This window comes from Rattus norvegicus, chromosome 19 (assembly GCF_021556685.1).
Source record: "Rattus norvegicus strain SHRSP/BbbUtx chromosome 19, alternate assembly SHRSP_T2T, whole genome shotgun sequence".
Lineage (NCBI taxonomy): Eukaryota > Metazoa > Chordata > Mammalia > Rodentia > Muridae > Rattus > Rattus norvegicus.
Window position 1 is genome coordinate 26,338,068 of NC_141552.1, and position 22,662 is coordinate 26,360,729.

Consider the following 22,662-nt stretch of genomic DNA (forward strand, 5'->3'; position numbering starts at 1 on the left):
TTTGACATTTGCACTTAGTTCTTATCCCAGAAAGGTGCTTCCTACACAAGAAGTCACATGACCACTTGTCATTTGTCAAGAACCAAGAACATGTTCAAAACTCTACATAGCATCCAATCTATCACGTGCATGTGCAATAATGTGATATGTTATTGATCTGTCACCATTTCTATAATGCAGCTTCAAAAAGAGCAGCAAAATATACTTGCAAAATAATTCAGTTTCTGAAAAGTGGTTGGCTTCCCAGAATACTTGTGCATAGGCAGAGCAATGAACAATTCCATACATGAGGTGGTTGGCTGGTTGTGAGTGTAAATTAGTAAGGTGGTAGGAAAAAGCACAGATGTATCAAATTGGCAAATTTTATCAGATATTGTTAAGCTAACACAGCTACTCGTCCCTACCAGATGATGCTGGGTCTGGACGTTGCTGGTCTTTATCTTTCTTGCTGAAGTCAACCAAATATTTCTGGTTCAGTGCACACTCAAGATGTCTCTCCTTGCTCTCCTGCTTCAGTGGGACCAACTTCTTCCTACATGTGTTTTCCATCAGGAGCTGGCTGAGCAGGTTTCTGGAAATACAGTCTGCATAGTAAGATCATGCTGCCCCTTTCTCCCATTCCTATTCCCAAGTCCCACTAAGTCTACCAGGTCCCAGGTACCCATGAAGACTTAATAAAATACATCTTGATACATATAATGCTCCTGCACAAAACACAAAGAGTTAATTCGGGGAAGAATAAATTGTTTGTTTGGCCGGAGCACCAATTAGAGTCCACATCTCTCAAAAAGAACATGGATCTTCATCTATCCATGAAAGCCCAATGCATGAGGGCAACATCAATTAGTAGTTGGCAAACACCCGCAAAAGAGGTCAGTAGAACCAAGGGAAGGTCATGCTAACCATGTGGTCCATGCACTGAGTTTTGTAAAACCTGGCATGACACGAGAGGTCCAGGTCAGCCTAATAATCTTCTGCTGACTTCAATCAGTGCTGTTCTATCTAGAGCCTTCTGCAGATGCCTAGACAATCCTGGGATGAGGAACAGTCTTTTATGGAACTGAAAGCTGAGTCCTAATGACCCTGGCACACTGATGTGTAAACAGCACAAGAGATAGAATCATAGCTGAAGACCGTCCAGTCCAGAACAAAGAAAGTCAGAAATGGCCATTTCACAGGTGATAGCCTTTCTGACCAGGACTTACCTAGAGAAGGTAATCTCCTTCTTCAGCTTATGGCTGTTCTCATGGATCACAGTGTTCTCCATCTCTAAGTTGTGCAGAATTGACATGACCGCCTCCTCCATTCTCTCCAGGTCTTCATAATATGGATTTGGCCTGAAGTGTGGCCTGGACCCAAATGATAGAATCCAATGAACATCAGCATTTAGGAATATATGAGCTCAGGGTGGGTCCTGTACTACCCCAGTCCTGGAAGGACACCTTCTGAATTGTACATATTGGATCTTCTTCAGCTTCAGAAACGTGTTTTTCTGTGTCCAGGACACCAGAATCTCAGCATCCAGATGGAGGCTTCCCTGGCTCCCTTTGTTCAATCAAGAGGAAATCTGCAGTCAAGCCAGTTGAGCTATCAAGAGCCTAGGCCACACCTCTCCATGCTCCCCCACCCAACACAGCCAGAAACCGGTGATTTCTTTTCTCCTGTCCCGATAACAGACCATATATCAACACAAAATTATAATCTGCACAAGGAATACAAATAAACAGACAATTGTGGCCACGTAGGCAAAGAACTGTGCTGTTGACAGTGGGGCTCCCAGAACAAAGCATTCACTTCACCATGAATGTGTTACAGGTAAATACTCAGGCTAAGAAATAGACTCCTATATTCCAAGTGTGGAGTGAAATATAAACATATAACAGTTGTGCATATGCATTTGGATGTATGCACACACAGACTCACAGACTGAGACACACCCACAAAAAAAGAGAAATGTAAACAGAGTTAGAGAAAGAGAAAAGCAAATATGGAAACAGAGAGCACTGTGAGAACCAGGAGAAATGCATGCACCATTGCTGTGTCCGAGGGGCTCCCACAGACACACAGACAATAACAAACAGGCCTGAGCCTGACAACTTCTATTCAAGCATTGAGATGAACAGTTTGGGACCAGGCCCCTCAGGCTGCTGCCTGTATCTTCCAGCACTCAGTCCCCTGCCTAGCACGTACAGAGACTCACCATAAACTCACTGCAATTACAATCTTGCAAAGCCACCTGATGTCAAGGGCTTTGCAAATGCACACTGGGAACTCATTCTCCCTGACTTTATCCCTGAATTCTTCATTCAGACCACAAATTCTGCTTTTCAATAAATGGAAGCAGACGAGTCCACTGTCCATCTCTCTCCTCAGGAAGGGTCAGGTTCTGAATCTCCTCTATATGGGAGGTGAGGTTTAGCACAGGGTGGTTAGGGAGGCACAGCTTTCTAGAACCCAAAACCTTAATAGGATAAGATGAAGGTGACCTTGCAGACCCAGGAATGAAACAAGAGCATTTGGAGCGATTCATACATGTTCTTCATGGATCTCTCTGTCAGAAACCTCAGGCGATCTCTCAGGTCATTTCTCTCCTCGGTAATGAGCTGCAGCTCTTTAATCAGCCTCTCCTTTTCCTTCTTGGCCTGCTTCTCGCTTAGGGCAGTGCCAGGGGATGATGTTTCTCTCCCAGCGTCTGTAGGTAGAAGAACACAAGTGAACCTGCATGGGGAGAATTCATAGAGTGTACATAGACCTCAGTGAGGCCTAAACAGGAGAACAAGCCTGGAACCCAGTGTCACTGCTAGGCGATTGGTCTATGCTTAAGAGGCCTCCTCAGTGGATCTCAGTTCTCCCACTACTCTATAGAGACCAAGAGATGTAAGCAGCCAGGTGTGCCCTATGCCGGACATCACGTGCTTACATGTACCATGGAGATGGCTTCTCCAGGATTAACATCAACTGACCAGGGTACAGCTTGGTTTCAGGACCCTCACCCCTGTGGTTTCAGAACTCAGATGATAAATTCACCATTCACAAAACTTGAGTGATTGGAGACACTCAGATGTCCTACCCTGATACTCTAGGCTAACAACTTTGGATTTAAAACACATTTCCAGGGAGGTCATGTTCAACAGACTTATCAATTCCCCTATATGAAATAACAAATGCCCCAGAAGTTCCAATAGGTTACAGGCTGAATCTTGGTCCACATGTTCCAAACAGTTTTGGTATTTTAGAAACATGTGTGTAACACACAACCTCTAATATATAAAGCTAATGATGACCCTGCCAGTTAGAAGAAATCAGAGAAGGTCTAAGAACATAAGGTTATTGCCTGGAGCACAATCTCTCCCTGTTCTTACTGTCAGGTGTCCACTGTATTTAAAGAAGCAATGATAGTGAAATACATTGCTGCCCTGTCTAAACTCAGAAAAGGTGGACCCTCCATGACTCCTGATCGTGTTATTATATCAATGTAACCTAACAAATGCACTGTAAAAGTAAAGGCCAGAAATTCACAGTATAATAGCATTGGCCTTACCATATACTCCCTGTGGGGTTGGGGAAACTAAAGTTCTGAAATCCTGACTTTCAGGAATTGTGATGTTCATGGAAATTCAATTCCTTTTCAGATGCTCCAGTTGCTGTGGCCCATTGCTAGAAAGGTCAGCCTAAGTCTGCAGCCCCCCTGACAGGGAGCTCCAAATATACTGCCCAGAACTTACTAAACATTCCCCAGAAGTGCTGTCTCTGTCCATCATTACTTTGAGACGAAAGGCCAGATTCCTTCACTCTAGTCTGTCCACAATCGACGTTCCCCCTCCCAAAACGCTTGCGAAGACGGGAAAACATGTCTTAGGGTGTAACCGCCAGATTCAGACTGAGAGAAACTAGGGCACTGGTTGTCACTACAACACTGGTGACATCACAGAGGATGCCAGAACTCTCTAGGAGACAATAGAATGTCCAAGAAGGGACAGCTGATGTCATGGGGAGCAGACTTTCCCTCCCTGCTAATGTTCTCCCTGTACTGAGCATAAGCTGAGGTGCCCTTTCCAGGAGAATTTCCTGGGGCAGAGCCACTGAGCATCTCCTGCTTCCAAAGCCAAATTTTCCTCAAGGCTTGATTATAAAAAAACCTTAGTAATTCCTATGCATCTAAATGACTGTTTCCTTCCATATCTTGCCCCAAAATGTCTCACTAACTCAAATTGTCCTCATTCACCAATGTTAGCCATTAAAACTTCCTGAGATTTCACACCAGCTTGAATATGCAGTCAAAAGTTCTCCTGTCTCATTCTGTACAGGTGCTTTATATCACATCAAGAAATAGTCTGCATGGTAGGTTACAACATGCGTGTGTATTAGGGGAACACTCATGAAGTCATGTGCTTAGCAATCGACAATTGCCAGAAAATTCCTTAGGAGAAAGAGTTGAATTCTTTATGGTGCTAGGAAAAGTGTGGAGACCAGTTGGCAGAGGAAAATGCAATATTGGAGCCAGCAGTGAAGGGAACCTCATGCTGGTGGTGGGGTTCTCCTCTCTGCACCAATGTCGCCAAAGGAGCACTGCTCACAGGCCTGAGTAAGATATACCATGAGCTTCTATCAGAAAAATAAAATAGTCAAGAGATATAGGGGGTGCACAGAAAGGTCTAAAATGAGGCTATAAACATCATTAAGTGGATAGAGCAAGGTCCCAGCACCTGTACACTGGGAAATGGCCACCACACCAAACACAAAAGCATCTATCATAGTGAAAAATGAATACTTTACAGAATGCACCCACTAACACTGATTGATCACATCCATAGTTCAAATTTTGGGGGCAAATTCATGGCCCTAACTATCTTTCTCTCAACTTATATACCAAAAAATAAGAGAGACAGAGAAAAGAAAAAGTCAAAACAAAATCCCAAGTTTCTCATATGAGGACTGCAGGAAGTGTTATATGGTAATCAGTTCTGATTAGACATTTTAGATAGAACAGTACATAGTGACCCTTGATGTGATGGGCCCTATATAAAGCTTTTTGCAATATTGGAATTTTAACAAACCTCATCCAGAACGTACAGAAGAGGTAAGGATGTGATCACCATGTCCTTGCTCTCTATCAGGTTATTTTTCTGTGTCCCCGATTGTCAGGCATAGAACAGCAACACTCTGAAATAGCTGGTAGACATGGGAAAACGTGGCTAAAACTATAGTTGTGGGTTGCACACCTCAACTGTCAAAGGCTAATGCTGTCCTCACAGTCCTTGGAAGCCACTCTTGTAAGCCTATCTATTGGAAAGTGGAAGGAGGTTTATCTGAGCTCAAAGTGAACCTGGCCAGCCAGGGAGAGGGCAACATGGGATACTTGAGACCATGTCTAAAACTAGCACAGAAACCCACCGGCATTCAAAGCATCATCCACCAATTCTCGATTATCTACCATTCTCTCCCTACCAGTCGTTCAGTTTGGAATGGTAGAAAAAAAAAACTGGGACTGATCTTTCCATTCTAAGGACCTTGATCTCTCTTTCCTTAGGTTCACCTTAAGAGTGCATACAAATGGATATCATCATCTGAACATCGTAGTATTATCTACTCTGTATATGTAGCATAATACTGTGCCTATGACAATCTCAAGCTTCCTTGAGTGTTGTTGCCCCATCAAGAAGTGTGATGTACTGAGGCCAATCCCTAGGGATCCTTTCAAGGGATTAGAAGGAAGCCATCAGAGATACTCCACTTCTTTGTCATTAGATTAAATCAAGTTGACACAATGTGAACCTGGTGGGCTATTTGACCATGCATCTTTCTCACAACCCCTCTTTTCTGAGTTCAGTCCATGGCAGAATTCATTGCCCAACATCGTAGATATTTCTTTGTATATTTCCACAAGAGCCAGGTTTCTTTTCTTTTTTTAAAATAGAATTAGTTGTAGTCAATCAACTGTTGCCCTATGTAAGAAATGATTAGTATATATTGTAACTTACCACACTGTATTTGTGTATACAAGTACATTATTGGAAATCCAGCATTACTGAGGAATTGGAAACCAGTGCTGTGGCCTTGCCTTTCTGTGCCTAGTCCTGGCTCACAGGCAGCAGGGGGCAGACCTTGAGGTCCTCTTCAGGGACAGAGTGATGGTGAATGGGCACTGAGCAGGCAGAAAAACACAGCTGAGGCAGCTCCTTTCAGATATCAAACACATCATCTCCTTCCCATCTTAAGGGCTGTTACTGAGGTCTTGCCCCCATACCTACCTTAATAGCAGCAAATTTGTTACACAGCAGCCAGCTCTTTCCTATTGTTCTGTAATACGCCTCTACATCATGGATGCCAACAAACAAACTAACAAAAAACAAAAAAACCTGACATTGAACTGTGTGGTGCAGGTCACATACCCTGTTATATTCTGTATGTTACGAGGTTTGTTAATCTTAACAAGTTCCCCAACTATGAGCTTCACATAGGACCCATTAGATTCAAGGAAAATAGGAACAATTATGTGTAAAATGACCCGAGTCAGGGCCCATAGACAGCAGCATTTCCAGCACTTGTGCTTTAGCCCATGTGGATTTTGCAATGAGCTGGGCCTAGCAATGTCCAGTACACAGTTGTGAGCTGTTGCTCTGGTTGAACTGTATTGGTGTGTGCATTCAATAAACTACACCTATTTAAATGAATTCAGTGTTCCTGTGGTCTGAGTCCAGACCTCTTGACACCAAATCTTCCCTTCAGCAGCACTTAGGAAAAGAAGCTAAGGTTAGGAAAGGTGACATCTTGTCATAAATTATGTGACAAGAGGGATGGAGAAATGATCCCTTGTGTTAAGAATCAAGGTGTCCTCTGTAATATTCAGGTCTATACTGGCCCTGTGCATCAGCTTCAAGGACCCATTTCTGATTTTCTTTGGGGTTCCCGTGATGATGCACTCAGACATGATTGGAAAGAACCAAAACGGTGGTCAGACTTGATTTATAAAATGCAGGCAACATTGCAAACTTATGTTGCAGGATATTTGATTCATATTATCAGCCCCAAGATAGTGTTATTTGCTTTAAAAAAAATTACCTCTGGCAGTTCAATTCAGCACTAGCACCGATATTTTACCCTAGAGCTTTTTTTGGTTGTTTGTTTGTTTTTTGTTTTTGTTTTTGGATGAACAAGTACTTTCTTATTTTGTGGCCCAGCCCTAGCTCTTACTTCTTTGCACAGTCACAGAGAGACCTCAAACATATACTCAGCCAAAGGCAGGGGAATGTAGAAAAGAGCCTAAGGCAATACCACATAATGACATTGAAAGTGGGTGGCCAAAAGGTGTTATAAAATTCACCTCACTTCAGTGAGTGATGACATACCAACCTGGTGGCCTACGATTCTGGAATATTAATCAGAATCCTTTCGTCATATTAGATCTTAATAGAAACAAGGAAGCAGTCCTTTCCTGAAGTATATATTCATCATACGTAAAGAAGATATTACATCCATATACAACTCAGAATAGAATTATCCCCCAACACCGGAAAGATCTGGCAACATTAATATTAGAAGCTTCTCCTGTGTTACAGTGGTAAGCACAGAAGAAAGAGGAAGATAGGGCTGAAAATAAAAGCATCAGGCCAGAGCACTGTTCCTCAGGATGAGTTGCTAGGTGAAGGTAAATAAACCTTACTAAGTTTAATACAGTATTACATACCCTGTTGTAAGTAACTGGAGCCGAGGCTATCCCCAAAGGTTTGCCTGTCTGTGAAATCTGATACCCTAACTCAGGTGTCTTCCCTGGCCTCAGTGGGAGAAGGTGCACCAGCCCTACAAAAACTTGATGTGTCTTGGTGGAGGCACACTCTGAGGGATATTCCTCTACTCTCTCAGAGGAGATGGTGTGAGGACATTGGGGAGGAACTGTGGGAGAGAAGTAAATAGAGAAAGGACAAAAATTGGGATGCAAAGTGAATTTAAGCCTGTCAGTCACTGCTCTATTGCTGTGAAGAGACACCTTAACTAAGGTAACTAATAAAAGAATCAGGGTGTGCCCATGGCTCCAGGTAGATATGTAGCAGAGGACTAGCTTATCTGGGATCACTGGGACGGGAGAACCTTGTTTCTGAGGAAGCGTCATGGACCATGATATTGGAACTTAGGCCTCTGAGGCAGGAGTGAATTGGTGGGTGGAGGAGAAATCTCATAGGGAGAGGGCGTGGGGGACAGAAGAGAGACTCATGTAGAGGAACATGGAGTGGGAGATAAATTGGAAATGTAGATAAAATAATGAAAGAAAACTAAAAAAATGAGACTATGAGTATCATTCTAATTCAAGCCTCAAATAATAAAAACATAAATGCGAGAGTCGCCTGGTCCTGTTCATGTCATCCTGAATCTTAAAATCTTTTTTCCTCCAAATTCCGTGCCACATGAGGTGCACTGACCTGTCAGCTGCCTGCTTGGATGACAACTGCAGCAGCTTCCCTATGCACTTGCTTTGTAGGAGCACGAAATCTATTGAGCTCCCTTTTCCAAGTTGGAACTTTAATTGGTAAGAGTCTTGCCTTGAGGACACCTTCCACATCTCTACAGTACAGAGGCAGGAGGCTTATTGTTAATAACATTCATCTCCTTAACTATGTCACCCTCCTCTTCAGCACATGACTTTGCTGTGACATTAAACTTCTTAGTGATCTTTTCCACTCTAAGCTGCACATGGTTTTCATGTGTTTGCCCTGTGTGTTGTTCCTTCTCCTGCAGTCTTGAGGAACAGTGACCAAAAGTAACCAAACCACAGACTCAAAGCCATGTTAATACTGTATTGTGTACTATTTTCACAGAGTTGCCTGAGGTGTGAATGGGACATGGAGAATTCGAACATAGTTTGAATCTTAGGCCTTTCACTGGGCAGTCCCTCATCTTCTCTAAAATTTAACCCCATTCTTCTACCATTGAGACCCACCTGCTGCTTAGCTCTTTACCCCTCTGCCGTGGTCTGTTCCATATCTCTTCCTGCCCATGTCTATTCTGAATCTCCTGCTTCAGCTTGCCTCTGCCTATGTCCCTCTCTATGCCCGGAAGTTCTGCCCACATACTTCCTGACGCAGCTCTTGGCCATCAGATCTTTATTACATCCAGTCAGCAGTGAGACAACACCTGATACATCTCTTAGCTTGTGTTGAGCTGGTGAGAAGGACAAACATCCACAAAATAGCAAAGCTGATGATGGGACATAGAAATGACAAGAGAAATCCTGCCAGCACTTAGCTCACTGCCAGTACAGAACTAACAATTGAAAGTTGACACACCTTAGTACAAAGGGAGGTCACCTCAGCATTTCCGCTTTTACTCCAAGAAATACCTTTAATTTAACATTAATAAGCTAGATAAAATAAGAAAACTTATGAGATGCATCAGGTAAGAATTACTGTCACAATATTCTGTCCATTCGTATTTTGCAAAATTGGAGAAGGTACTTTGTTATCTAAATTATATTAGTCTAAATTTTTGTACCTAAATCATTTTCTATCACTTTTTAAGCTTTGTATCCCTTATCTATCATAACTTGCATTTATTAACCATAATAAGTCTTCTGAGACCAAATGTACTTTCATTAATTCCAAACAATTTAAGCGTTTATGTCTTTCATCCTTAAAATTTGACACATTTTTTGCGTACAAATTTTCTTTTTCTTTTTCTTTATTCAGCTTCCACACGAAGATTATTTTTGCTCTGATTTAGAGCAGGATGCAAAGGTGGAGTGCAGACCTGAGGGGAGGGCAGATGAATGGAGTTGAGCTGCAGGATGTGAGGTTCACAGAGAATAAATAAGAAGTTAAAAAAATAAGAAATAAGCACAGTGGGGATGAAGCTGTGAATGCTTGGCATGGGGAGGTTTGGCAGTGGACTGGGCATTTTAGGGGTGGGGTGGGATTGGCGTGGGTTCTGGAGTAGTAAGGATGGTGTCTGTTCTTGTCTTTTGGGGAAACTCCTCGGTCTTCTCCCATCCCTCCTCCACCTCTACCCCCACCTCCAACCGCCATAACTGCCTCCTACCACAGCAGAGGCTTCTGGGCATCGGCCTCTTTCTGCTCAAGCTCTTCTATGTGCTCGGGGGTGGTACAAGCTTTTAAAAGTCCCAGGCAGTGGGCAGACCACGCACACTCTCCTGGCATCCCCATCCTCTCTCAGGACTTATGGTGCCAGAGCGGTTATCACAGGAGTTTGGATACTGCTGTGGACTGTCCATAGAGCCCTGCTTTCTGAGCCTCCCATGTCCACCCTGTTCCTGTCCAGGTTCCTGGCTGTCACATTTCTGCACGATGGTGAACAAGTTTGTTTTTCTGATTCTCATAACAAGAAAAGGTTAAGACTAAACTATCTAATCTTCAACCCCATCCAAGATCTGAGGAGGAGAAATGTTGCCTGAATAAAAGGAAATTCAGAGCAAACAGCTTCCAAACCTAAGAAATAACAGAAATGGTTGGCTACCCTGGGAGTCAGTCAGCAAATATTCACTGTGGCATCCACCTTCAACTCACTGGGCCAGGAGCTCTGACAACAATCCTTTGAAGCAGGTCACTTGAAGGACTATCCTATTTTTTTTTTCCAAAAACTGGGACACAGAGTTCCCCATGATCAACTTCTGCACAGTCTGGACAGCTTTCTGGCAGCAGTAGAGGTAAGTAGGTAGTATTTCACCCAATGGTTCTTTAGAGCCCATCATCTTTTTCAGAATAGATTGGGGACACTACCAGGAGTTGAGGTCTCTCCCACTGTGAAAAGCCTTTAACTATTAGGACATCTGAAATGGCAGATTCTTCAGATCTCTAAAGGATTTGAGAACCACCTTTGTATGTAATGTCTATCTCAGTGGACAAATGTGGCTTTTTTCCCAAGGGATTTACTTCCTACTTAACTTTAAAAACATACACAGGAAGTTAAATAAAGCTTATTTCTGTACCTAACTAAAGCAGTACCTAACATGACTGGAAGACTGATTATTTATAGTTGGAAAGTACTAGCTTGAATTCCTTAATTATCCACGGCAGTGTGCAGTAGTAATTTTATAAAATTAGAATTTTACACCACATTGTGAATAAGTTGCATATACTTATATCTTAAAAATGAATTGAATCATTTATGCAAGTACAATTTTAAATTCTATCATCATTCAAGAATCCATGCAATCCTAAAATATTTGAGACTTGGTATTGCTTTCTAGTATAAATAGAGATACAGTGATCTATGATTTTGTCATTTTAGTCCCTTCTCCTGATTTCCCACAACATTAGACAGAGAATTGAGGACAGAAAGAGAAAGGAAGAAAGACATTCCTGATTCGAATCTGCTTTACTGTTTCCTCCCTGACCATGGCCAGTAAGAACTTGCAACCAACCCCCTAACTGACAATAATCATCCATAACCAACGGCAGACAAATAACCACCCACCCACCCTTCCTCTTGAGAATGAGGGGGTCATGTTCCTTTAAGTTGCTTCCCAATGTGTGTGGGGTGACAACATGTTTTGGGGACCTTACAACAATTGGGACATTTTCCAAATCCTGGGAGATCTTGCAGTTTCCTATGCGTCCAGACCCTGAATGTGGCGGGATTAACTGAAGTCCTGGCTACATTAACAATGAAAAATACAAACACACATTCCTACCATATGAGGAAGGTCACCGGATATCTACCCCTTGAAGTTTGCTCAAAACAATTAGTCAATTAGCTTTTTATTCATCTTCAGGTCACTTCTTAGTAAACAGGCAGAAAAGAGACAGATTGTTTGCCAAAATTATATCAATTGCTTCTAAGCCAGTCACCAATAGAGTTCCTGCCATCCTTTGAAGTTTCATCAGAGAGGCTCTATTTTGCACAGACTCACAATACTTATGTCTCCCATGTGGCAAACTAAAAGAACTGTTAAGATCTCCTTAAATAATTCAACAGTTTTCCCAATCCAAAGTCTCCCACCCTCCTCCAAAAAATCAAGAGATTCCTCACAAACATCTCCACTCACTTCGGTACCAGTTTATATATCAGTCACATTTCTGTTACTGCAGAAAAATACTATGACCAAGAACAACTCAAGGAATACAGTTCTTCACATTGTGGTAACCAACCCCAACTACCAAATTATTTCATTGCTAAGTCATAAATGTAAGGTGGCTACTGTTTTGAATTGTAATGTAAATAGCATGTATAAAGTATGTCTCATATGTGGTTGTTCCCTGAAGGGCTTGCAACCCACAGGTTGAAAACTGCACTTGTGTGTGGTGGTGGGAGGGGGGGTTATGAGTTTTTTGTTTTGTTTGTTTGTTTCCCTTTTTCTCAAAACCCAAATGCTGATAAGAACATAGGCCAATATCAGGCTCTTCAATTTTATTCCATTAGGCACTGTGTCTGCTCTCATGATATTAACATGCTGGTTTTTCTTTTTTACTATTCCCCAAAATGAAGGTGAAATCATTAAAGGTGATGCCTCCCGCAGTGCTTTACTGTCTTATTAGTTAGCAGTGTCTGACTGCCCTGCTCAGTTGTGCTTTCATGTGAGTTCTGAGATTTTTTTTTTTTTCATTCCCATGAAGCTCTGTATTGGGATTATAATGGGATGGATTTAAACCAGTAGATGACTCTGGTAGAATTCTATATAATAATATAAATCATACTGATACATGAAAATGAGAGGTCTCTTCATTTTCTGGTTTCTTCAGTTTTTTTATTTTTCCTAATGATTTCATTTTAACAAGTCTTTACTTCCTTAGATACTGCAAGATTTTTATTCTGAATGGGTTTGTTTTCTTGGCTTCTTTCGTCATATTTATTGTTGGTATACAGGAGTTCTATTGATTTTACTGTGATTTTAGTGAATGTGTCCATGAGCCATAGGAGTTTGCCAGTGGTTTCGTAGTGGTCTTTATATATGGATCATATCGCCTGCAAATGAGAATGCTCTGACTGCTTTCTTTCATATTGACATGCCTTTCCATCTCTCTCTTGTCATATTGTTTGGATAAGACTTCACATACTAGTTGAATTAGATGAAAAGAATGAACATCTGTGACTTATTCCTGATTTTAGTGGAAATCCATTATGATTTCCTCCAGTTAGGATGCTGTTTGCCTTGCATATAGCCTTTATAATGTTAAGGTGTGTCTTCTCCATATCCCAGATTTCCAGGAATTTTGCATTAATCACTGTGGGATTTTGCCAAAGAGATTGTCTGCCTCTACTGCAGTGATCATGTGTTTCCTGTTCTTGGTTTTCTGTGGTGAATTGTTTATTCATTTGTATTTGTTGAAACATTCTTGCACCTCTGCAGTCAAGCCAGCTTGATCACGGTACCTGACACTTTTGGTAAATGTCTGAATTTTATTTTCCAGGATATTACTGAGAAATTTTTCACTTAACTGTTCCTTCCAATCTTAGTTTCTTTTCTATGCTGTGAAGAGACACCATGAGCAAGGGAACTTGTAGAAGAAAGAGTTTATTTCAGCTTACAGTTTCAAGGATCATGAGTCTATGAATATTATGCTGGGGTACACGGCAGCAGGTAGGACACCATGTTTCTAGAGAACTGGCTGAGAGCTTACATCTTATGTGCAAGTCGGAGACAGAGAAAGTGTTAACTATAGATGGTGTTGAATTTGGAAACCTCAAAGCCCAATCCCATACACTCCTCCAACAAATCCGTATCTTATAATTCTTCCCGAATATTTCCACTAACCTGCAAGAAACATTCATATATGTGAGTTTATGGGGGCCATTATCATTCAAATCACCATATTCCACTCCCAATTCCCCATAGGTTCTTAAACATATCATAATAAAAATACATTAGCTCAGCTTCCAAAACCCCTGTAGTCTTTCGGTCTCTACACAGTTTATCCACAGTGCTTTTCGACCCTCCAGGAAGTCCCTTAATTATTCCCCTATGAAATCAAAAGGCAAATTGCATATATCCAATGTGTAATGCCAAAAATATGTTATCATTGCAAAGGGAAGTTGGGAATGTGGTGAGCCAGTTCAAGGCATTAACCCAACAGGGCACAGTCCACATTCTCTACTTCTGATGCATGACAAAGGGATTAGATGGGTCCACTGCTCTGGCTTTGCTGACTGCAACATAATTCCTAAAACTATGTTGTATCGCATAGATCTGTGGTGGTTGTGTTTTCATTGTCACTCATTTCTAGGATTTTAATTTTTCCTTATGTGTTCTCCCTTGGCCCTTTCAGTAGTGTGTTGTTTGTGTTGCTGACCTTCCACGAGAGTGTGTCCTGACTGCACTTTCTATTGTGTGATACCAGTTTGATTCCTGTGTGCCTAGATAGAATGCGTGACACTACTTCAGCTTTCTTATCTTTCCTGAGGGCTGTTCTGTGTCCTAATCCGTGGTCAATTTTGGAGACAGATCCACAGGCTGATAGAAAATATATGTATAGTTCAGTGTAGTTTGTTAGGTCCATTTGACTGATGATGTCACTGAATTCTGCTCCTCCTCTTTTGTTTATTTGCATGTGATCTGCCAAGTGGTCAGAATAGACTATTAAAAACAATCACAACCACTATTATAGCTAATGGGTAATTTCAGATCTATCTGATAATTATGTATTTAAATTTGTGACTGCTGTGTTTAATATGTATATATTTAGAATTGTAGTATCTTTTGGTAATTGCAAAGTATGAAATGAATGTCCTTACATCTTCTGGACAGGATTGGTTTGAAATCTATTCTGTCAGCTAGATAGAGAAACTGCATAGAATTGCTATAGGGACCTGTGTCTTAGGTCTGTTTCCCTAGTATATCCTCTACATCTCTCATGATGGTGATCCTGTTTCTGGCTAAATAATGTCTGTTCACTGGGGAATTGAGTTTAGTGACATGCAAATATTATTTAAACCTATGTATTTAATTTTGTTAATTTTTGTGGGTTTTATTGGCTTCTTTTGATTGACTGTTCTAGTTTTGTTAAATTATTTCCTGTTTCCTCTGGTATTTTATCCTTCTCTTCAAACTTAAGTATGCCTTTTAGGATCCTCTATAGAGCTCCTTACTGGTTATACATATTTTGTAAATTTATTCATCATATGCCTTAATCAGCACAGTAGCTGGGCAGCTGCCTGCCCGCCATGGTATCAGATCTACTTTCCAAATAATAACGCTCAACTCTTACTGGCTGTGTAGCATCTTGGCTGCTCTTTGCTGCACTTGGACAGCCCTCAGGACCAGGCTCTCCTCTCCCTTAACCATGGCTGCTGTCCTCTTCCTCTCTCCTCTCCATCACACATGTTCTTCCTTTATTCTCTGGCAGCGTCTTCCTCCTTCTTCCCTCCTCATGATCCTCTCTAGCAAAGCCCTCAAAGCTCACCTCCCCCATCTCTCTGCTGTGCAGCTGTTGGCTGTTGGCTTCTTTATAATCACAGTTACCTGGGAGGAGGGTCAGTTTTTGGAGGTTAAACAGTCTTGAGTTCTACATATTAGCATTAAAATACAAGCAGAATTAGGCCAATCCACTACAAGGATTTCTTTTGTTTTGTTTTGGTGTAAGTTTTCTTTTACCTTTTCACTTTTTATTTTATTTTTGGCTATTTTTTTATTAATTGGTTATTTTATTTATTTACATTTCAACTGTTGTCCTGCTTTCCACACTCCCCTCATCATATCTTACATCCCATTTCTGCTCAGCTTTGCCTATATGACAGTGTTCCCCCACCTACACATATCCATTCCCACCTCACAACTCCAGCATCTACTTTTGGTGGGCAACAGGCCTCAGCGTAGTCAATGGCCTCCCGCCACATGGGTGCCACTTGAATCAGTCCTCTTCTACACAGTTACCTAGAACCATGGACCCTGTATATACTTTGGCTGGCAGTTTATTCCCTAGGAGCTGGGGGATTGGTGACAGAGGGTCTGGTTAGATATTAAAGACCAATAGTTGCTGCTTTCTCTTCTTTTTCTGGTTATGGGTGAAATGGTGATTGTGTGCTTCATTTTTTGAAATTATTGAGAGATGATTTATTTCTTGGTTTTTCTTGGGTATAGTTTAGCTCATTGTCTTGGAGTTTCCCTACTACAATCCTCTGTTGTGCTTTCTTAGAGAAAAATATTGTTTAAATTTGGTTTTGTCATGAAATATTTTGGTTTCTCCATTTATGGTGATTGAGAATTATGCTGGTTATAGGATCCTTGGTCCGCATTACATCTGCCCAAGATTTTCTGGCTTTTGGAGTCTCTGTTGAGAAGTCTGGTGTAATTCAGATAGGTCTGAACTTATTTGTTACTGGTTATTTATACCTTACCCCTTCTAATGATCTTTCTTTGATCTGTGCATTCAGTGTTTTAATTATTATGTTAATGGAGGAATTGTTTCTGGTATGAATAAATTGGCATTCTGTAGGCTTGTTGTACCCTCATGGCCTTTTCTTCCTTTACCTTAAGGATGTTTTCTGCTATGATTTACTGAATATGCTTACTGGACCTGTGAACTGGAAATCTAAATTCTCTTCTATTCTATTATCCTTAGGTTTGGACTTTTAATTCTGTCCTGAAATTCATGGATGTTTTGTATTCAATAAACCATACATGGTTATCTGAGATGGGTATTTTGTGATTTGTGGGGTGATCTCCTTGACCCCAACTCTTACATTTAGTACCACGTTTTATAGTGAAACAAGGTCAAGAATGGTGACCTCTTGCCATAAACTATATGAAAAAGGCAGGTGAATTAATGTGTGTCAAGTATCAGTAGATTCCTGGGTGGTTTTTGCTCCGGGTTGGCCATATGCAACAGTTTCAAAAGCCCAAGTTTGATGTTCCTTGGGATTCCCAAGATGACGCACTCAGACCTGACAGACAACACCCAGAATCCTCGTCAAAGAAATTGATTTATAAAATCGAGGGAACGTTACTAAGTCATGTTACAAAATATTTGATCACACTGTGATCTCCAAGAATGTATTATTTACTGAAAAACTAGTGTGTGGTATAGCAGGGCCATGGCACAGACATTTAAAGCAAGAGTTGTTTATTCATGTAAACATGGACTTAATTACGGTATGGCTCACCTACCACACACATTTATGGCAAAGGTAAAAAGTGCACTTAGGTCCAGCAGATCAAGACACAACGTGAAAGGAAATCTAGATAACTAAACCAATGGAAAGTTTTTGAGTTAAAGGATTTTTAAGAAAGTGTTCAGAGGGAACAGGACTGCTCTTCTTCTGGGAGGTCAGTGAATCAGGAAAGACAGTTGGGAGCTTTACTTGACTTCAGCATCTGACTCCTGAAACTTCATTGGTAAAATTAATGTCTGGAATTTTGGATTGTAAAACAACAGGTTGGCCCTGCAACTTTGGGCAAGGCCCATGGACAAAGAGATCGCACCTGATGGGAACAATCTTAAAAGCCATCTGATTCTGGTAAATCACCTGAGAAGTCCTCAAGGAGAGAGGAATGAATGGGTAGCACCATAATAGAAGGCTTTAGGATCTCGGATAGTGCTACTCTAGGTGCCTTGGAAATAGAAGCAGAAAATGTAAAGCTAAATGACTTCACAGGAATTAGCTCATTTCTGATTATGATTTTTTCATTTTGGTATTTTATATTTATTCTTTTTTTTTAAATTTAAATCAAGAGCCTTAGGTTGTAAGGTGAGGCGGTCTTAGAATCAGAAAATGCTTAGAACACTTGTATGGCGCCCCGCAACTAACACTATCTGGCTAGAAATTCTACTTTTAATCTCGTCATCATCGACAGCTTCCATTTAACCAGCAGGGTCCATGCCAGGCAGACACTGAGCAGGTTGTATGTTCTGTTAATCTCCACAACAACCCAATTCAGCAGAAACACGTCCATTTTACAGGTGAAGAAACCACAGCTCAAAGCAAATGAGTATCAGGGTCCCCTCAGTCTCACTGTCACTTAGACCCACATCCTTCTCTGTAAAGCGAAGCCATGGGCCTGATGTGGGCTGTGCAAGCTGACTCTGCTGAGATGACCAATGCTATTCTTGACCCTGGGAGAATTTAAGACAAGGTGACCCACAGACTCCTGGGATAGATTCTATCTCTGGGTTCTAGGGTGTGACACAGTATCCCTTGTCGTGGGTCTCTACTCAGCTGAGGAGTCTGCTCCCATGTGTCAGCTTCTATGGCAGTGGTTCTCAACAGTCCTACTGCTGCAACCCTTTAATACAGCTCTTCATACTGTGATGATCCCCTCCATAAAATTATTTCATTGCTACTTCATAAATAATATTGCTACTCTTATGAGTCATAATGTACAAGGTATCTGATATGCAATCTCTGTGAAGCAGTTGCCACCCACAGGTGGAGAAATATTGCTCTATAAACTTTTTTTTTAATGAAAGGCTTTCACCTCAGAAGTACCTGGAGCAGTTGTAAGAGCCCTGAAATACTGACAAGTTTTGGCAAGCCCAAGACTGCTTGCCTTAATGACAACAGAGATTCCTGGCTAAAGGCACAATCTGAAATCACTGTCCCCAGGTCATTTCTTGCCTAAGTTTTCCCTCATTACAATGTCTGTCTGCTTGGACATGTCTGTCCAGGAAGCCAGTCCATGTAGTCTCTGATACAGACAGAATGCTAAAGGCAAGAATGCTTTCCCTCTGTTGGCCCACAGTCATTTCTATAGAAGTAAGTTCATATCCCCTGTGGATAAATGTGTGTCTCTCACATGGTGTGTGAGACTTGAAATGTCAACCGTTTGAGTTGACAAAAAACAAATTTCACTTCAGATTTACAGCTGACTAAAAATTATTTTTGGGAGAATGCAGAGGGTGGCCAGGCCTGCAGAGTCAGATCCCCTCCCTGCCTGGGATGATCCCACCCTCAGTAGACTTCAGCTTCACCTATAAGGTGTAATCAGAAAAATCTGACCGTAAGATTCTGAAGTCCACAATATGCAAACCCCTAAAGTTGGTAAACGGCCTATATGGGGGTTTTCTCTAGTTTAAACTATTCTGGCTTCTTTTCTCTCTTGTGCTGCAATCTGTTCTCTCAGGTCTGTTGGTCCTGGAAGGACCTGGGTTCAAGTCAAGGCCTCGTGGGTGGGGAGGAAGATGTTCTGTTGTGTGAATGAGTATGGATTAAGAATGTAGCCCCACCAACAGATTGGGAAAAGATCTTTACCAATTCTACAACAGATAGAGGGCTTATATCCAAAATATACAAAGAACTCAAGAAGTTAGACCGCAGGGAGTCAAATAACCCTATTAAAAAATGGAGTTCAGAGGTAAACAAAGAATTCACAGCTGAGGAATGCCGAATGGCTGAGAAACACCGAAAGAAATGTTCAACATCTTTAGTCATAAGGGAAATGCAAATCAAAACAACCCTGAGATTTCACCGCACACCAGTGAGAATGGCTAAGATCAAGAACTCAGGTGACAGCAAATGCTGGCCAGGATGTGGAGAAAGAGGAACACTCCTCCAATGTTGGTGGGAGGCAGACTGGTACAACCATTCTGGAAATCAGTTGGAGGTTTCTCAGAAAATTGGATATTGAACTACCTGAGGACTGAGCTATACCTCTCTTGGGCATATACCCAAAAGATGCCCCAACATATAAAAAAGACACGTGCTCCACTATGTTCATAGCAGCCTTACTTATAATAGCCAGAAGCTGGAAAGAACCCAACAGAGGAATGGATACAGAAAATGTGGTACATCTACACAATGGAATATTACTCGGCTATCAAAAACAATGATTTTATGAAATTCATAGGCAAATGGATGGAACTGGAAAATATCATCCAGAGTGAGGTAACCCAATCACAGAAAAACACACATGGTATGCATTCATTGATAAGTGGCTATTAGCCCAAATGCTTGAATTACCCTAGATGCACAGAACACATGAAAATCAAGAAGGATGACCAAAAAGCAAATGCTTCACTCCTTCTTTAAAAGAGGAACAAGAATACCCTTGGCAGGGAATAGAGAGGCAAAGATTAAAACAGAGGCAGAAGGAACACCCATTCAGAGCCTGCTCCACATGTGGCCCATACATATACAGCCACCCAATTAGATAAGATGGATGAAGCAAAGAAGTGCAGGCTGACAGGAGCCGGATGTAGATCGCTCCTGAGAGACACAGCCAGAATACAGCAAATACAGAGGCGAATGCCAGCAGCAAACCACTGAACTGAGAATAGGACCCCCGTTGAAGGAATCTTAGAAAGGACTGAAAGAGCTCAAGGGGGTTAAGACCGCATATGAAAAACAATTCCAACCAACCAGAGCTTCCAGGGACTAAGCCACTACCCAAAGACTGACCCTGGGCTCCAACTGCATACGTAGCAATGAATAGCCTAGTCAGAGCACCAGTGGAAGGGGAAGCCCTTGGTCCTGCCAAGACTGAACCCCCAGTGAACGTGATTGTTGGGGGGAGGGTGGTAATGGTGGGAGGATGGGGAGGGGGACAGCCATATAGAAGAGGGGGGGTTAGGAGGATGTTGGCCAGGGAAACCGGGAAAGAGAATACAATCGAAATGTAAATAAGAAATACTCAAGTTAATAAAGAAAAAAAAAAAAAGAATGTAGCCCCACTTTGACTGGCCAACTAAGCTCCAGAAAATCTTCCCCAATCACAAAACTGGGCCATGTGGGAGCCTAAACTGTTTAAAGGGGAGAGCTGAGTGCTTTCTCCTGGAAGAAATACTTGGGAGTTGACTGTCACTTGTGAACCTTCTGTGTTAAGTCACTTCTCAGAAGGGAAGCTTTCCTCTAACTCTTCCATGGGACCCACCCAGCACTGGGGCCTGAGGATCCTATGGTGTTGCAGCTCTGAGCTGGGAGGGGTAGCTCTCACCCTGGCATGGAGAAGCCTGTTTTCACAGCTGATCTAAATCTGAGGAACAGGGGCTTTTAAAGAAGCATGTGAGAGTATCTCCTGCAGGAGAGCCCAGTCTGCAGGGAAAGTCACACAGGACAGCGAAAAGTGACTTCGCAACAAACACAGGGAATGGGAACCAGGGAGGGCACTGGATGGATGGTCGGAGAGTTTGAGAAAGCCTGCATCTCCCTGAAAGACTTCCCACAACCATAAGTCCCACCACTGTCCCCTTCTCACAGGGGAGGCTCAGCGAAGCCTGCCACCTGCTGGGATCCCTGCAAACTAAAACCGGAGTGGAGAACTGAGGAAAGCACTTTGGTGGAGGGGGAGACACAAGTCTCCAGGGCCAGGTCAGCCTTCTGTCCCTTTGGTTCTCCTCACTTCACAGAGGTGCCTATTGAAAGGTAAAGCTCAAAACACACATTGCACCTCACACAATAATAGTGGGAGATTTCAACACCCCACTCTCATCAATGGACAGATCATGGAAACAGAAATTAAACAGTGATGTCGACAGACTAAGAGAAGTCATGAGCCAAATGGACTTAACGGATATTTATAGAACATTCTATCCTAAAGCAAAAGGATATACCTTCTTCTCAGCTCCTCATGGTACTTTCTCCAAAATTGACCATATAATTGGTCAAAAAACGGGCCTCAACAGGTACAGAAAGATAGAAATAATCCCATGCGTGCTATCGGACCACCACGGCCTAAAACTGGTCTTCAATAACAATAAGGGAAGAATGCCCACATATACGTGGAAATTGAACAATGCTCTACTCAATGATAACCTGGTCAAGGAAGAAATAAAGAAAGAAATTAAAAACTTTTTAGAATTTAATGAAAATGAAGATACAACATACTCAAACTTATGGGACACAATGAAAGCTGTGCTAAGAGGAAAACTCATAGCGCTGAGTGCCTGCAGAAAGAAACAGGAAAGAGCATATGTCAGCAGCTTGACAGCACACCTAAAAGCTCTAGAACAAAAAGAAGCAAATACACCCAGGAGGAGTAGAAGGCAGGAAATAATCAAACTCAGAGCTGAAATCAACCAAGTAGAAACAAAAAGGACCATAGAAAGAATCAACAGAACCAAAAGTTGGTTCTTTGAGAAAATCAACAAGATAGATAAACCCTTAGCCAGACTAATGAGAGGACACAAAGAGTGTGTCCAAATTAACAAAATCAGAAATGAAAAGGGAGACATAACTACAGATTCGGAGGAAATTCAAAAAATCATCAGATCTTACTATAAAAACCTATATTCAACAAAATTTGAAAATCTTCAGGAAATGGACAATTTCCTAGACAGATACCAGGTATCGAGGTTAAATCAGGAACAGATAAACCAGTTAAAGAACCCCATAACTCCTAAGGAAATAGAAGCAGTCATTAAAGGTGTCCCAACCAAAAAGAGCCCAGGTCCAGACGGGTTTAGTGCAGAATTCTATCAAACCTTCATAGAAGACCTCATACCAATATTATCCAAACTATTCCACAAAATTGAAACAGATGGAGCCCTACCGAATTCCTTCTACGAAGCCACAATTACTCTTATACCTAAACCACACAAAGACACAACAAAGAAAGAGAACTTCAGACCAATTTCCCTTATGAATATCGACGCAAAAATACTCAATAAAATTCTGGCAAACCGAATTCAAGAGCACATCAAAACAATCATCCACCATGATCAAGTAGGCTTCATCCCAGGCATGCAGGGATGGTTTAATATACGGAAAACCATCAACGTGATCCATCATATAAACAAACTGAAAGAACAGAACCACATGATCATTTCATTAGATGCTGAGAAAGCA

The 22,662-nt window shown here is 41.7% G+C and overlaps 2 protein-coding genes and 1 long non-coding RNA gene across 8 annotated transcripts in view; 1 reads left to right on the forward strand and 2 right to left on the reverse strand.

Moving 5' to 3' along the window:
• The window catches only part of LOC134483470 (uncharacterized), a 192,172-nt gene that overhangs the window by 32,046 nt on the left and 137,464 nt on the right, over window positions 1-22,662 (reverse strand). The window lies entirely within an intron of this gene.
• Window positions 1-22,662, reverse strand: part of LOC147999270 (disks large homolog 5-like) — a 31,204-nt gene that overhangs the window by 812 nt on the left and 7,730 nt on the right. For 2 of the 4 annotated variants that reach the window (XM_087596290.1, XM_087596291.1), the window contains 3 exons: window positions 2,533-2,692; window positions 1,206-1,349; window positions 405-571 (listed from right to left, as the gene is read on the reverse strand). In XM_087596290.1, coding sequence (XP_087452416.1) covers window positions 405-571; window positions 1,206-1,349; window positions 2,533-2,543 — 322 coding nt within the window. In that variant the 5' untranslated portion in view covers window positions 2,544-2,692. Of the gene's footprint in view, window positions 1-404; window positions 572-1,205; window positions 1,350-2,486; window positions 2,693-3,725; window positions 3,904-22,662 lie in introns of those variants that run through there. The other 2 variants (XM_087596288.1, XM_087596289.1) reach the window with 2 other exon arrangements.
• Window positions 10,013-22,662, forward strand: part of LOC147999271 (uncharacterized) — a 28,242-nt gene continuing 15,592 nt past the window's right edge. For 2 of the 3 annotated variants that reach the window (XR_015643924.1, XR_015643922.1), the window contains exon 1: window positions 10,013-10,654. This is a non-coding gene — a long non-coding RNA (uncharacterized LOC147999271). The remainder of the gene's footprint in view (window positions 10,655-22,662) is intronic. The other variant, XR_015643923.1, reaches the window with a different exon arrangement.